The sequence below is a fragment of the Corylus avellana genome, chromosome ca4, assembly GCF_901000735.1.
Source record: "Corylus avellana chromosome ca4, CavTom2PMs-1.0".
Lineage (NCBI taxonomy): Eukaryota > Viridiplantae > Streptophyta > Magnoliopsida > Fagales > Betulaceae > Corylus > Corylus avellana.
This window is the reverse complement of record NC_081544.1, coordinates 11,727,995-11,743,069: the sequence shown is the minus strand read 5'-3', so window position 1 is coordinate 11,743,069 and position 15,075 is coordinate 11,727,995. Positions and strand designations below refer to the sequence as shown.

General features: G+C 33.5%; 1 protein-coding gene across 1 annotated transcript; it reads left to right on the top strand.

The window, feature by feature from the left end:
- Positions 1 to 2,518: 2,518 nt before the first annotated feature.
- Positions 2,519 to 14,629, top strand: LOC132179431 (protein disulfide-isomerase 5-4-like). The gene is made up of 9 exons (XM_059592159.1): positions 2,519 to 2,579; positions 2,654 to 2,761; positions 4,539 to 4,567; positions 5,048 to 5,101; positions 5,191 to 5,286; positions 13,150 to 13,203; positions 13,293 to 13,388; positions 14,095 to 14,161; positions 14,359 to 14,629. Exons 2-9 carry the CDS (start codon positions 2,683 to 2,685, stop codon positions 14,523 to 14,525), a joined length of 642 nt encoding a protein of 213 aa, XP_059448142.1. The 5' UTR covers positions 2,519 to 2,579; positions 2,654 to 2,682; the 3' UTR covers positions 14,526 to 14,629.
- Positions 14,630 to 15,075: the final 446 nt, after the last annotated feature.

The following is a 15,075-nucleotide window of genomic DNA, read 5'->3' as shown; positions in this document are numbered from 1 at the left end:
TAATACCTATACTTAGGGGTTTATTTATTTATTTTAAATTTTTTTAAGTATAAAAGTTTTTTTTTTTTTTTTAGTCATGTTGTAAAGTGCTGCTATAAGAGTTTAAAAGGTTTGGACTTTTGGAAAGTATTTGGAGTTTGGTCTCTCAACCAAACCTACTGGCCCACACGTGTTAAAAGAAAGAAGCTATGGCAGTGGTCCATTGATGCATAAGCTCATTGACCGATTGACCTATCATAAGAAAGAAGCTACAATAGTCCACAGACAGACAAAAATTTATTTAAACGATGCGTTTAATAAGTGTAATGTTTGTCATCGTCTTCTTCCCCTTTTCACATAACCTAAACCTAAAAGCCATAAACACTGAAATTGTTGCAGAAAAATTTCCAGAGATCCGGCATTGCTTGAGTCGTTTGCCCCTTATGTTTGATGAGTGAGTGTCGATCGTAAGTAAGAGAAAATAATTTTTTTTTGGGGGGTGCAGTGTAGAACTTGGGTAGAAAAACAGCAAATTTTTTTTTTTTTTTTTTTAAATCTTCGCGGCACCCCCAAAGCCTACTGTGGCTCCGCCACTGGTTCTAAGGGAACCTAAACTTTCTAAACGCAAGGTTTGAGATTATTACTTTTTATACCTTTATTCATAGCATAATCCCTTTAAATGAAGGATTCATTACATATTACATATCTAAACGCAAGGTTTGAGATTATTACTTTTGATACCTTTATTCATAGTATAATCCTTTTAAATGAAGTTCATTACATATTACATAAGAGAGTTAGGGCTGAGTCAATAATTCTTATTGGAATAATAGCGTAGCCTAACAAGCCTAGGATTAGCCAAATTATGCTAACATAATATAAACCTAAGACATAAACCTAATACGGCTAGCCTAATATGAAAAGGCCCATAACATTAAGATATATATAGTGGTGTACTCCAACAAGCCAAACGTGGAAGTAATCATACAATTGCACTTCTGGATAGATAAAATAAGGGGCTATTATTATGTTACTAAGATAAACTCGAAAATCAAATGCATCATAATATTCCAGATCATTTTTTCTTTATGTTTTTGTTTTAAAAAATAAATTGTTGGAGCAAATACAAACAATAGGGAATCCATCCTTCTATATTGATCCTAATACCGCTTGACGAATCCTTGAAATGTTATGTAACTTTAAATGTGCTCACTAATTCTACAGGTCCTTTCTTAGCAAGCATAAAGATACAATTAAATGAAAATTGGCTTTCACTTAAAGTAGTGCTTCCCTAAAAAGATTGATTTGCTTCCTTTTACCTCATAATAATTAACTTTGAGTACACTCCTAAGCTCCCCTCCCCTCCCGTAAATAATCTTGTATATAGGCTAAGAGTCTGTTTTAGATTGCATTTGATAAATAGAGTTTTTAAGTTAAAAAAATATTTTTTGACAAAAGCATCATTTTAAAGCTTTTGCCCAAAGTGTTTTTTAAATCATTTTTAGGCTTTTTTGAACATTTAAAAGCGCTTTTAATTTTTTTACTGAACTAATATTTTTTTTTTCTTTAATAGACTTTTTTAGTGTTAAAAGTATTTAGATAAAGTCCACATAACCCCCTCAAACTACCACCCAATTGACAATGTCCCCCCCAAACTTTCAATTACAACAATGTACCTCCCAAACTACCAAAACATTGTCAATATCTCCCCCAAAGCTAGCAAAAAGATCAAAATGCCCCTATATATTTATCAATATGACAAAAATACCCCTACAATTTTAAAAAAATAATAATTTTTTTTAATCAAAAATTTTAATTTTTTTTAAATTTTTTTAATTTTTTTTTAAAAAGATTTTTTTTTTTAAAACGGAAATTTTTATTTAAAAAAAAAACTATTTTTTATTTTTAGATTTTTAGATTTTTTAAAAATATTTTTAAAAAAACGATTTTTTTTTTTTTAAAACGAAAATATTTTAATTTTTTTTAAAATGGAAATTTTTATTTAAAAATTATAAAAGAAAACATTTATAAAAAAAAAAAACAAAAAAAACCAACCCTCAATTTTTATAAAAGAAAAATCAAAATTTTAAAATTTTTATTTTATTTTAGGTTTTTCCAGAAATTTTAGTATTTTTTTTTTAAAAAAAATTTACTAAGGGTAGTTTCGTCATTGAGGGGTACATTGACAATGTTTTGGTAGTTTGTAGGGTACATTGTCGCAATTGAAAATTTGGGGGGACATTGTCAATTGGGTGGTAGTTTGAAGAAGGTATGTGAACTTTTTCCAAAGTATTTTTAGGCCTCTCAAACACAATCTCAAACCGGCCCTGGTTTGAGATTGCATTTGAGAGGCCTAAAAGTACTTTCCAAACAAATTATTTGTAAAAAAAAATGAAAAAATTACATCAATATTAACAGATATATACTTGGAAAAAAAAAAAAGAAGCAAAATTCAGATATTATTCTAAAAATAATATTGAAATGTTAAGTATGATTCTTTTCATTATTTCCACTATATTTCTATTATTCTCTTCTCCCAATTCTTCTAACCCTCATCATCTATCCCATATTCTCAAGACTGCCGGCCCACTCTTTCAGAGGTTAGTTTTGTGACGCCATCCTTCTAGTTTTCTTATTCATGGTTTTTCACTCTCTCTGTCCCTCTGTCTCTCAGGTTGTTACTCTGTCATTTCCGGCCATGCAATGGGCATGGAATATTGGAATGGAAGGGAAGGGATATCTTCCCAACCAATGGGTCGAACCCTCCGCCCCACAATCAATGGTACGTACTCTGTTTGTTTAGCCTCCATACCCATTGAAGTTTGAACCCGTCCTTCTCTTTAATTTGGGGCCAAAACCCCGCAATTTCGTCTTGCCTTTTCTCTTCCAGTCCCTCATCAATCCTCTCAAAATCTACCTAATTAAGAACCCAAAGAAATATCCAATCAAAAAGACATTGCCAATGTGAGAATATTGCCAATGTCATATGGAATGCTATTTTCAGCCGTGTTGGATTAGCCTGAATTATTTGTTCTTATTTGTTCGAAAGGGTTGTGCGGCACTCCTCATTACTCGAGATACAGCAGTGTGCTTAGTTTTGATGGAAGAAGTAGCGTGTTTTTTTTTTTTTTCAAATTTCTTTTGACTGGGCAACTGCTCTGCATCTTAATTTCGGATCAACATGCCCTCAAATTTTTTTTTTTTTAAATATGAGATTCTCAAATTTTAAAATTTGAAACCCTCTATTACATAATTTATACCTAACGGTCCAAATAAATGAAGAGAATTAACTACTTGATTACAACTAACTAAAATAACTGCCACTTATACACGTGCAATGTTTATTGAAACAGAATTAACTACTTAATAGAATCTAACTTCATCTAACTGTATTGTTTCTCCTCCAGCTCATCTTCTCTTCCTTGCAAATCTGCCTTAACCTCTTCTGCATCTCCCGTGACATAGCCTCCCCCTCTAAAGCACCTTGCCCACAAGGTGCGGATAAGAATGTTGTAAGTGGAATAATTCCTCCCAAGAAGCATCATCTTTAGTTTGCCCCACCCACTGAACCAACACCTCAGTATTGCTCAATAGGACCAACCTCTCTGATTTTTTTCCTTCCTTCTTCATTCTCCTGCCTGGGGGTAATAACATCATGAAGAGGCTGCAACAAAACACTCTTGTTCTCACCTCTAGTTAGTTTCACAGATTCATCATTTTCCATACGAAAACTTGAATTAGCAGCTGATCCATCCAGCAAACAGGTTCGTTCCTCATACACAAACTGCATAATGAGATTTAGAAAATCCGACAATATAGATGCTAGAGTTCTTAACCATTGAATGCCAAGTACCATACCACAACCAGCCAAAGGTAAGATGTAAAAATCAACAATAAAAATATAACCTTGCATCTTTACCTTTGTGTTTTTGCATTTTCCAGAACTTACAAATTCGTCTCCATTGGCTACTTTAACTACTATTTCTTATTGAAAAGGTCAATTTGAGATGGCAAATCTCCTAACAATTCTTTACACTTCAAAAGCTACTCCTCCTTGCACTTAGTCAGCCTTATATAAGGCTTAGCAACTAAAGCAATTCAGTTACAAAGTTGATTACAACTAACTAAAATAACTGCCACTTATACACGTGCAGTGTTTATTAAAACAGAATTAACTACTTAATAGAATCTAACTTCATCTATATGGAATTGTTTCTCCTCCAGCTCATCTTCTCTTCCTTGCAAATCTGCCTTAACCTCTTCTGCATCTCCCGTGACAAAAAGAAGGTGAAGGATGTAATATTCATGGATCAATTGAAGTAAATAAAGTTGCTGGAATGTTAGATTTTGCACTTGCGAAAAGCTTTCAGCAGCCAAATGTAAAAGATTTAGGAGAAGCTCTGTTTTGGTTGCTTGCCAATAACAGAGTGGTAAGCATCTATTAAATAGCCTTTTCTAGTTTTTTCTTTTTTTTTAGCTAAGTAAGCAACCCATAAATCAAAATTTGTTCGATATAATTAATATGTTATTTACATTTTTCACTTCTCAACGCCTTGTAGGGTGTAATGGGTACATGAAACACCAAATGGTATGCACCAATATTTCATCAAGGTTGGTATTATGTTCTTGTTATGTTTCTGTCTTTGAGGTTTCATAAACAAATGCTGAATGATATTTTCCTATTTATAGAAATTTCATTTTTTCGTTTATTAATTTTGATGTTTATATTGTGATAAAAAACTAAGCAGTGATATAAATTTAATATTTGAATTAAATGGAAGAACAAACAATCAATATCGGAAAGATTTATGATGATTGTAGATCTTGGGCTGCTGTAACACATTGTATCTAAATTGTCTATGGAGTTTTTTATAAAATCATCATGTGCTTAACCCATTTAGGGAATGGTGTTGTTTTATTAGATCAGAATCATATATATATATTTTGATGACAAGGAACCATTGTGGTAGTCTTGAACATCTAGTTGAAGAATTTTGGTCTTTTATTTTTTGTGACTGTTGTTTCGAAATCAGCAGGGATCTTTATGATTTTCTTATAAATTTGTCAGGTGATCCCTACTATATACACTGACATTAGAGGCCGTATGATCCAGTCAAATCAGGTAAATTGAAGATGACAAAATCTTATTCTTTTATTTTATTGATTAGATCTACTATTTGCCCGATATGCACCATCAATGGTTTTGTGCAGTATTCCGGGACAGAGCATTTTTGGAGTTCCGAATCGGGTTACTTTTTTCAGTCTCTTCCTGGAATTTTCTTCTTTTATGACATTTCTCCAGTTAAGGTTCGTATATTTGTTCACAGCTAATAGGGTATTTGAAAGTGTGATTTTGGAGTCTGTCATGAATATTGGGGTGGTTTAAGTGTCATTGATGAAAGATTATGTTTCTTTTTCCATTTTCACACGTTTAGTTTTGTTTCCTTTCAGAAGAAAAATTATAAATGCACATTATCATAGCTGCATCTCCACTCATGAGATAGTCAAACATGGATAAGGACCAACAAGGAGAAAAATCTATGGATTCAGGGAAACTGTGGTAGATTAAGTGTTACGAACTTAAGTTCATAACGGGATAAATTAAGTTCTAAGGGAACCTAAACCTTTTAAACACAAAGTTTGAGATTACTACTTTTTATTCCTTTATTCATAGCATAACCCCTTTAAATGGAGGATTCATTACATATTACATAAGAAAGTTAGGACTGAGTCAACAACTCTTATGAGGATTATTAATTGATTTTCTGCAGGAGAAAATTGTTGGGTAGGGAAATCATTGAGTCATTTTCTTATGAGGATTATTAATTGATGTTGTAATTATTAAATTCATGTGACTTATTTCTTCGTGGAATGAATTGTGTCAAGATTCTTATTTCATTTTGTCAAATCGCTCACTTTTATTTTCCCCTTCAATTCATTCATTCGTAGATCCACTTGCCAATTGGTTTTTCATGAAACTTTGGACGGGATTGTGAATCTGATGCATATGTCCAATGAAGAAAACCCAACTTACAATATCTCAATGTTGCTAATTGAAACGATAAGAGGCATGCTGAGATCAAATTTAAGCAGGGTGTTTCCACAAAAATCTTACTTTTTTGTTTATGTTTGTAGGCAGGGGTTTGATAATCTTGAGTGCACCCAGTTTTTAATGTGCAAAGCCTAATCTGTTTATGTTGGCTTTCAATTTCTTCCAACCCCATCCCATTCCTTCATTCTGTAGATTTGATAAGAAGCTTCTTTCACGCACCATTATGACAGAAGATTACAATGCATTGAACTAAAGAAAGGCTCATTCAATATTATGGACAAAAATTTCCTCTAAACCCATGTAAAATAGTGTCAAATGTCTATAAACATTTAAAAGGCACATTAAATTTAAATTAGTAAACTGCTATTAATGAGGTTAAGAATTTAATTTGTCTTTTAAATGTTTATAGACACTTGGCACTATTTTACATGAGTTGGAAGATACTTTCTCCATACCGGTTTGGAGGAAATTTCTGTCCCAATATTATTCAATACAATGGCTCAAAGTTTGGTTTGGAAGTTAGAAGGTGGTTGTCACTAAAGACAAAGTAAGAGAATAAAGGAACATGTATATAAGGAAAAGAAGGTTTGGAGACGAAGGAAACACAAAGGGAATAATTATGTGTTACATGCTCAACTTCTCAAGTGTGTAATGGGAAAAATTTGAGAAGGTTGTTAGACGAATCAGGACATCTTTCAAAAAATAGTTTGGGAATAAACTTCTTGGTACCTTTACTCCATGTCTTTAAAAAAAAAATAAAAAAATAAAAAATCTTTTACAATAATTCCCCAACTCATCTTCATACGTTGGTGAATGATGCGTAATTAAAGATAATAATAACACCAACTTATGAAAGATAAATGAATAACAACGTTAAGAGAAAACAAGAATGACTAAATACCAAATGCTTTTTTTCAATGTTGAGCTGTTATTGCCTCCTCATAATATTTTTACCCTTGCACTTATTTCCTTTGGCCATTTGTAACGTTATGTTTGCTATAACTCACTTTTGTCATATATTCTTTTGGAGCGTTGCAAAGTTTTTTTTTTTTTTTTTTTTCACGAAAGTTGAAATTTTATCCTAAACCATCTCTATGATAATTAGGCCTAGTAGTCAAAGATGATAAACTATAAGATTGATGGTAACTTTGGTGAGGCTTCCCATAGATATCTAGGTTCACAAGAAAAGGTGTGGAGATTATTAAAGAGATAAAGCAAGAGAATAAATAAGCATGCAAAAATAATTTTTAAAAAAGTAGGGAGAAGAAAGGAAAAGAAGATGAAGAGAAGAAGAAAAGAACGAAGCAAGAGAATAAAAGAACACGTACAAAATGAAATTATGGCACTGTTTGTTAATGTGTTTTTAGAGGGTGGTTTTTTATTTTTGGTTTAAAAAAGTATTTTGATGCGACATTAAGGTGAAAACCTTTCTTGTGTTTTTAAGAGTGTTTTATATTTAGGTTGTTTCTTAACGTTTTTGTTTTTAGAAGAGAAAATAAAAATTTTAACAAACGAAGTCAAAGGTTGAGAGACCAAAAAAAAAAAAAAAAAAGGGAGAGAAAAAAATAGGTTCATTGTAACCCATTTCTTTCATGATTTTGGGGGCATATCAAATTTTTGTTTTGTCTACCAAAGTAGAAATTTCAACATTTGTAAACCATCTTACTGATAGTTTGGCCGAATACTCATGGGTGATAACTTCAATATTGGATTTTAACTTTGTGAGTCTTGTAATAAATATAAGAACTTGCAAGAAACGAACTTTTGGGGAAAAAAAGAAAAGAAAAGAAAGAAAAAGTAAGAGAATAAAGGCCTAAGTACACAAAACAAGAAAAAAAATAATGATGAAGAAGAAAAGAAAAGAAGATTTGGAGATGAAGAAAGGAACAAAGAAAGAGAATAGATAACATGTACACAAAGAAAATAAAGTTTAGAGAAAAAGGAAGAAAGAAAGGAATAATTATGTTCATTATTAATCACAGTTTTGGAAGATTAGAAATAATCTTATTTTCTACCGAATCATCCTTTGTAAACCATCTTCGTGATAGTTAGAAGGCACAATAGATTTGTATTTTCTTTTTCCTGCTTGAGTCATCAATAAATGTGATGTAATACCGCAAGCCTCCAAGAGATGCCACTGGTGCGGGACGCCACAAATCTAGGTGTACCAGCTCCAGCTTTCCAAGCTTAGGTGCTTTGTCAACTTTCACGAAACTCACCTTCTTCTGCTTCCCTAGGATGCAGCTTTCACACAAATCAGACTCAACTGACTTCAACTCCGGTACTTTCCCCTTTGACATAAGTACCTTCATCCCTTTCTCGTTCATGTGCCCAAGCCTTATGTGCCATAGTTTTGAGTCAGTACCCGTATCTACAACAGCAACTGTATCCTTGCTGTTCGTGGTCATATAGAGAGTATCTGTCTTATAATCACGAGCCAAAATTCTGGCTCCCTTGCTCACCTTCCACTGTCCACTGTGTAAATGAATTGAATGCCCTTCCTCATCAAGCTGTCTCACTGAAATCAGATTCTTCTTCAGCTTTGGAACATGCCTGACCTTCTCCAGCTTCCATACCGAGTTAATGTGAACTCTAATGCGAACATCGCCTAGACCCACAACATCTAGCACCATTCCATCAACCAAATACACTTTCCCAAAATCTCCAGCTACATAATTATCGAGAACTTCTTGGATCGGTGTGGTATGAAAAGAAGCTCATGAGTCCAAGACCCAAGAATCAAGAGGACTCTCAACAGATAGAAATAGGGCATCGTGCACTTCTTCTGTTACCACGACATTTGCAGTGTCGTTGTCAGTCTTCTTCTTTAGCTCTCTACAATTCTTCTTGAAGTGGCTTGTCTTGCTATAGTTCCAACACTTAGGTTGTTGTTTGAATCTGGATTTGCTTCTCTCTTTTCTAGAATTTGATCTGCCTTGACCAGAGTTTCTGTCTTGTCCTCTGCCCCAAGTCTCGAGGTTTAAAGCAGCACCAGAACAAGAGGCTTCACCCGCATCTCTTCTGCGAACCTCTTCATTGAGAATCAAATCCCTAACGTCTTCATAGCTTAGTTTACTCTTTCCTATAGAGATACTCACAGCCATCCTCACGGCTTCCCAGCTATTTGACGAAAACGCCAAGACGATCAATGCGTGAACCTCATCATCAAAATCAATTTCCACCGAGGACAATTGATTTGTGATAGTGTTGAACTCATTGAGATGTTGTGCCACCGAAGCCCCTTCTGCCATCTTTAGGTTGAACAATTTCTTCATCAGGTGCACCTTGTTGTTAGCCGACGACTTCTCATACATTCTTGACAAAGCTGACATTAGACCTGCTATGGTCTTCTCCTTTACAACGTTGTGCATAACTGATTTTGACAGTGATAACCTGATAACTGCCAGGGCTTAACGATCAATCAGAGCCCACTCGCTATCATACATGTAGTCAGGTTGTTCTCCCAAAAGAGGTTGATAGAGATCCTTCCCATAAAGAATATCTTCAATCTGCACTTTCCAGTACCCAAAATTTGTGCCGTTGAATTTTTCGATTCCTATCTTTCCTTCTTCTATTGCCATCGCTCCCACTCGAACCAAAAGCTTTGATACCAGTTGTTAGGAAATTAATCCTATTTTTCAAGACCCATCAAATGTGAAAAATAAGAAGAATTCAGAATAACAAAGATTAGGCAATCAACACACGACACCAAAATTTAAGTGGTTCGACTTAATAAGCCTACATCAACTGGCGAAGACGACCGGAAGAAAAATCCACTATCAAAAGATGGAGTACAAAAATAGTAGAGAAAAAAAATCACTCAGATCTCAAAGCCCCAATATACCCAAATCTCACTATCACATAAGAGAGATTATTCTCAAAATAGAATACAAAAGACATATGTACAAATTATTTTTTTGCTGGAACTAATAGCGGTTGATCTCTATTTTCTTCTCTCACTCCGCAACACTTTTTTTTCTTCTAATCACTTGTTTTTGGCTCCTCCAAAAAACACCAAGAAGAAAAACACCTTATGCAGCACTCCCACTTTGTGCTTGCTACCTTGCACACTTTTGATATCTCTCTCACGTTTTGTCCCACTCTAATTGAAGCTATTCAGCTTGTGGCACTAACACAAAAGTCTAAACATGCCTTTAAATAGTGCTCCTAAGTCGGTCAAGTAAATCCTAGTACAAGTAGGTCTCCAAAACCAAATACAAGACAAACTAGGAAAAAAAAAAACCAAATATGAGTCAAACTCAGAGTGAGATCTCCAAAACCCACAAAGAGAAGAAAAAACCAATGGGGCCTGCACATATTGATGACAGGTTGAAAGTCACAACGCTAACATTTTCTAACCCTTATCTATCCCAGTACACTTAGCCATTGGAAATAGATGATTGGACTATCCATAAATAGATTCAAAAATATGAAAATATATGTTAACAATTACTAACGAGACCTTTGGCTTTGATACTATGTATGTTAAAATTACCAATTATCCCATAAACTTAAGTTTATAAAAAGAAGTAACTTTAACAAAGAGACCGACCATAAGGTTACAACCCGATCGACTTATATGTTTTTACTTTGGCATACCATACCACTAGAGGTCTATTTTTGGCTATGGACTTCTCCTTATCTTAAAGAAATCAATTATTATACGCTCCTTCTACCATGTAAGATACTATTACACCTTAACGTTGATTTTTCTTTTTTTCCTTTTTGTTTTAATTTGTTGGAGCAAATACAAACAATAGGAATCCATCCGACTATATTGATCCTAATACCACTTGACAAATCCTTGAAATGTAATGTAATTTTAAATGTGCTCACTAATTCTAGAGGTCCTTTCTTAGCAAGCATAAAGATACAATTAAATGACAAATGGCTTTCACTTAAAGTAGTGCTTCCCCAAAAAGATTGATTTGCTTCCTTTTAACTCATAATAATTAACTTTTGCCAAAGCTTCCTTCCCGTAAATAATTTTGTACATAGACCAAAAGTCTGTTTGAGATTGCGTTTGATAAATAGAGTTCTTAAGTTAAAAAACACTTTTTGACAAAAGCATCATTTTAAAGCTTTGCCCAAAGTGTTTTTTTAATCATTTTTAGGCTTTTTGAATCCTTAAAAACGCTTTTAATTTTTTTACTAAGTCAGTACCTTTTTTTTTTTTTTTTCAAATGGACTTTTTGAGTGTTAAAAGTACTTTTAGGTACCTCATCATCTATCCCATATTCTCAATGCTGCGGGCCCATTCTTTCAGAGGTTAGTTTTGTGACGCCATCCTTCTTCTAGTTTTCTTATTAATGGTTTTTCAATCTCTCTGTCCCTCTGTCTCTCAGGTTGTTACTCTGTCATTTCCGGCCATGCAATGGGCATGGAATATTGGAATGGAAGGGAAGGGATATCTTCCCAACCAATGGGTCGAACCCTCCGCCGCACAATCAATGGTACGTACTCTGTTTGTTTAGCCTGCATACCCATTGAAGTTTGAACCCGTCCTTCTCTTTAATTTGGGGCCAAAACCCCACAATTTCGTCTTGCCTTTTCTCTTCCAGTCCCTCATCAATCCTCTCAAAATCTACCTAATTAAGAACCCAAAGAAATATCCAATCAAAAAGACATTGCCAATGTGAGAATATTGCCAATGTCATACGGAATGCTATTTTCAGCCGTGTTGGATTAGCCTGAATTATTTGTTCTTATTTGTTCGTAAGGGTTGTGCGGCTGTCCTCATTACTCAAGATACAGCAGTGTGCTTAGTTTTGATGGTAGAAGTAGAGTGTTTTTGTTTTTTTTCAAATTTCTTTTGACTGGGCAACTGCTCTGCATCTTAATTTCGGATCAACATCCCCTCAAATTTTTTTAAATATGAGATTCTCAAATTTTAAAATTTGAAACCCTCTATTACATAATTTATATCCAACAGTCCAAATAAATGAAGAGATTTGTGTGTTATTTTAATTTTCATAAAGTGCTCAGATTTTAAAATTTGAGAATCTCATATTTTAGAAAATTTGAGGGGATACAAATCCATTATTTTCTTAGTTTGTTGATTTTCTTAACCATTTTCAATGATATCTCGTTTACTTATTAAAATGTAATTTTTTTTTAAAAAAAAAAAATTCTTCTGTTAATCCCTTTTTCTATTACTTTTGTGATGCACTTCTAGCATCCAAAAATTCATCCAAAGCAAAGCGGGCCTGCTAGTCTGCTAAAAGCCTATTCCAGTTGGCTAGTTAAACTCTAAATAAGCTCATGAAACAATTTTCCTGAACTTCAAAAATGTGTGATTACTCATAACTTGTGTGCAGTGTACTTCACTTTTAGTGTCATCTAAAGGCTTCGAGAAGGTTTTATCCAAAAGATAAAAGGAAAGGAAGGTGAAGGATGTAATATTCATGGATCGATTGAAGTAAATAAAGTTGCTGGAATGTTTGATTTTGCACTTGCAAAAAGCTTTCAGCTGCCAAATGTGAAAGATTTAGGATAAGCTCTGTTTTGGTTGCTTGCCAAGAACAGAGTGGTAAGCATCTATTAAATAGTCTTTTCTAGTTTCTTTTTTTTTAGATAAGTAAGCAACCCTTAAATCAAAATTTGTTCAATATAATTAATATGTTATTGTTATGTTTATAGAAATAAATGCAAGAGGTTGGTAAGGTTGGTATTATGTTCTTGTTATGTTTCTGTCTTTGAGGTTTCATAAACAAATGCTGAATGATATTTTCCTATTTATAGAAATTTCATTTTTTCGTTTATTAATTTTGATGTTTATATTGTGGTTGAAAACTATGCAGTGATATAAATTTAATATTTGAATTAAATGCAAGAGCAAACAATCAATATCGGAAAGATTTATGATGATTGTAGATCTTGGGCTGCTGTAACACATTGTATCTAAATTGTCTATGGAGGTTTTTATAAGATCATCATGTGCTTAACTCATTTAAGGAATAGTGTTGTTTTATCAGATCAGAATCATATATATATATTGATGAAGAGGAACCATTGTGGTAGTCTTGAACATCTAGTTGAAGAATTTTGGTCTTTTATTTTTTGTGACTGTTGTTTCGAAATCAGCAGGGATCTTTATGATTTTCTTATAAATTTGTCAGGTGGTCCCTACTATATACACTGACATTAGAGGCCGTATGATCCAGTCAAATCAGGTAAATTGAAGATGACAAAATCTTATTCTTTTATTTGATTGATTAGATCTACTATATGCCTGAGATGCACCATCAATGGTTTTGTGCAGTATTCCGTGACACAGCATTTTTGGAGTTCCGAATCGGGTTACTTTTTTCAGTCTCTTCCTGGAATTTTCTTCTTTTATGACATTTCTCCAGTTAAGGTTCATATATTTGTTCACAGCTAATAGGGTATTTGAAAGTGTGATTTTGGAGTCTGTCATGATTATCGGGGTGGTTTAGGTGTCATTGATGAAAGATTATGTTTCTTTTTCCATTTTCACTTGTTTAGTTTTGTTTCCTTTCGAAAGAAAAATTATAAATGCACATTATCATAACTGCATCTCCACACATGAGATAGTCAAACATGGATAAGGACCTACAAGGAGAAAAATCTGTGGATTCAGGGAAACTGAAGTAGATTAAGTGTTACGAACTTAAGTTCATAACAGGATAAATTAGGTTCTAAGGGAACCTAAACCTTTTAAACACAAGGTTTGAGATTATTACTTTTCATGACTTTATTCATAGCATAATCCCTTTAAATGGAGGATTCATTACATATTACATAAGAGAGTTAGGACTGAGTCAACAACTATTATTAGAATAATATCATAACCTAATAAGTCTAGGGTTAGCCGACTAATGCTAACATAATATAAACCTAATACGACTAGCCTAATATGGAAAGGCCCATAACATTAAGATATATATTGTGGTGTACTCCAACAAGCCAAACGTGGAAGTAATCATACAATTGCACTTCTGGATAGATAAAATAAGGGGCTATTATTAAGTTACTGTGATAAACTCGAAAATCAGATGCATCATAATATTCCAGATCATCTTTTATGTACGTTTATATTGCAGGTGACTTTCAAGGAGGAGCATGTTCCTTTTTTACACTTTTTGACCAATATTTCTGCAATAATTGGGGGTACTGTTCTCTCTCTTTCTCTCTCTCTCTCTCTCTCTCTCCCCCCGCCTTTTTATCTAGACATAAGCATGCATACATTTCATCCAAGTATTTTGTTTAAGAAAATTATGTAGGGTTCTCTCTTCTAGTAGTGGAGATTTATGTTTCTACATACCAGATGCTTTGCCTGGATGCTGGTTTATTATCTCTTTGTTTAGGTATTTTCACAGTTGCGGGAATAATAGATTCATTCATCTATCATGCATGGTCAAAAAGTGATCAAGAAAAAAATGTAGACTGGCAAATATTGCCAATGTTGTTGCCATTCTGCACGTGTTGCTCCAATATTCTGGTTGATTTTCTGCAGGAGAAAATTGTTGGGTAGGGAAATCATTGAATCATTTTCTTATGAGGATTATTAATTGAAGTTGTAATTATTAAATTCATGTGACTTATTTCTTCGCGGAATGAATTGTGTCAAAATTCTTATTTCATTTTGTCAAATCGCTCACTTTGATTTTCCCCTTCAATTCATTCATTCGTAGATCCACTTGCCAATTGGTTTTTCATGAAACTTTGGACGGGATTGTGAATCTGATGCATATATATGTCCAGTGAAGAAAACCCAACTTACAATATCTAAATGTTGCTAATTGAAACAATAAGAGGCCTGCTGAGATCAAATTTTGATTGCACCCAGTTTTTAACGTGCAAAGCCTAATCTATTTATGTTGGCTTCCAATTTCTTCCAAACCCCATCCCATTCCTTCATTCTGTAGATTTGATAAGAAACTTCTTTAACGTCACCATTATGACAGAAGATTACAATGCACTGAACTAAAAAAAGGCTCATTCAATATTATTCAATACAATGGCTCAAAGTTTGGTTTGGAAGTCGGAAGGTGGTTGTCACTAAAGACAAAGTAAGAGAATAG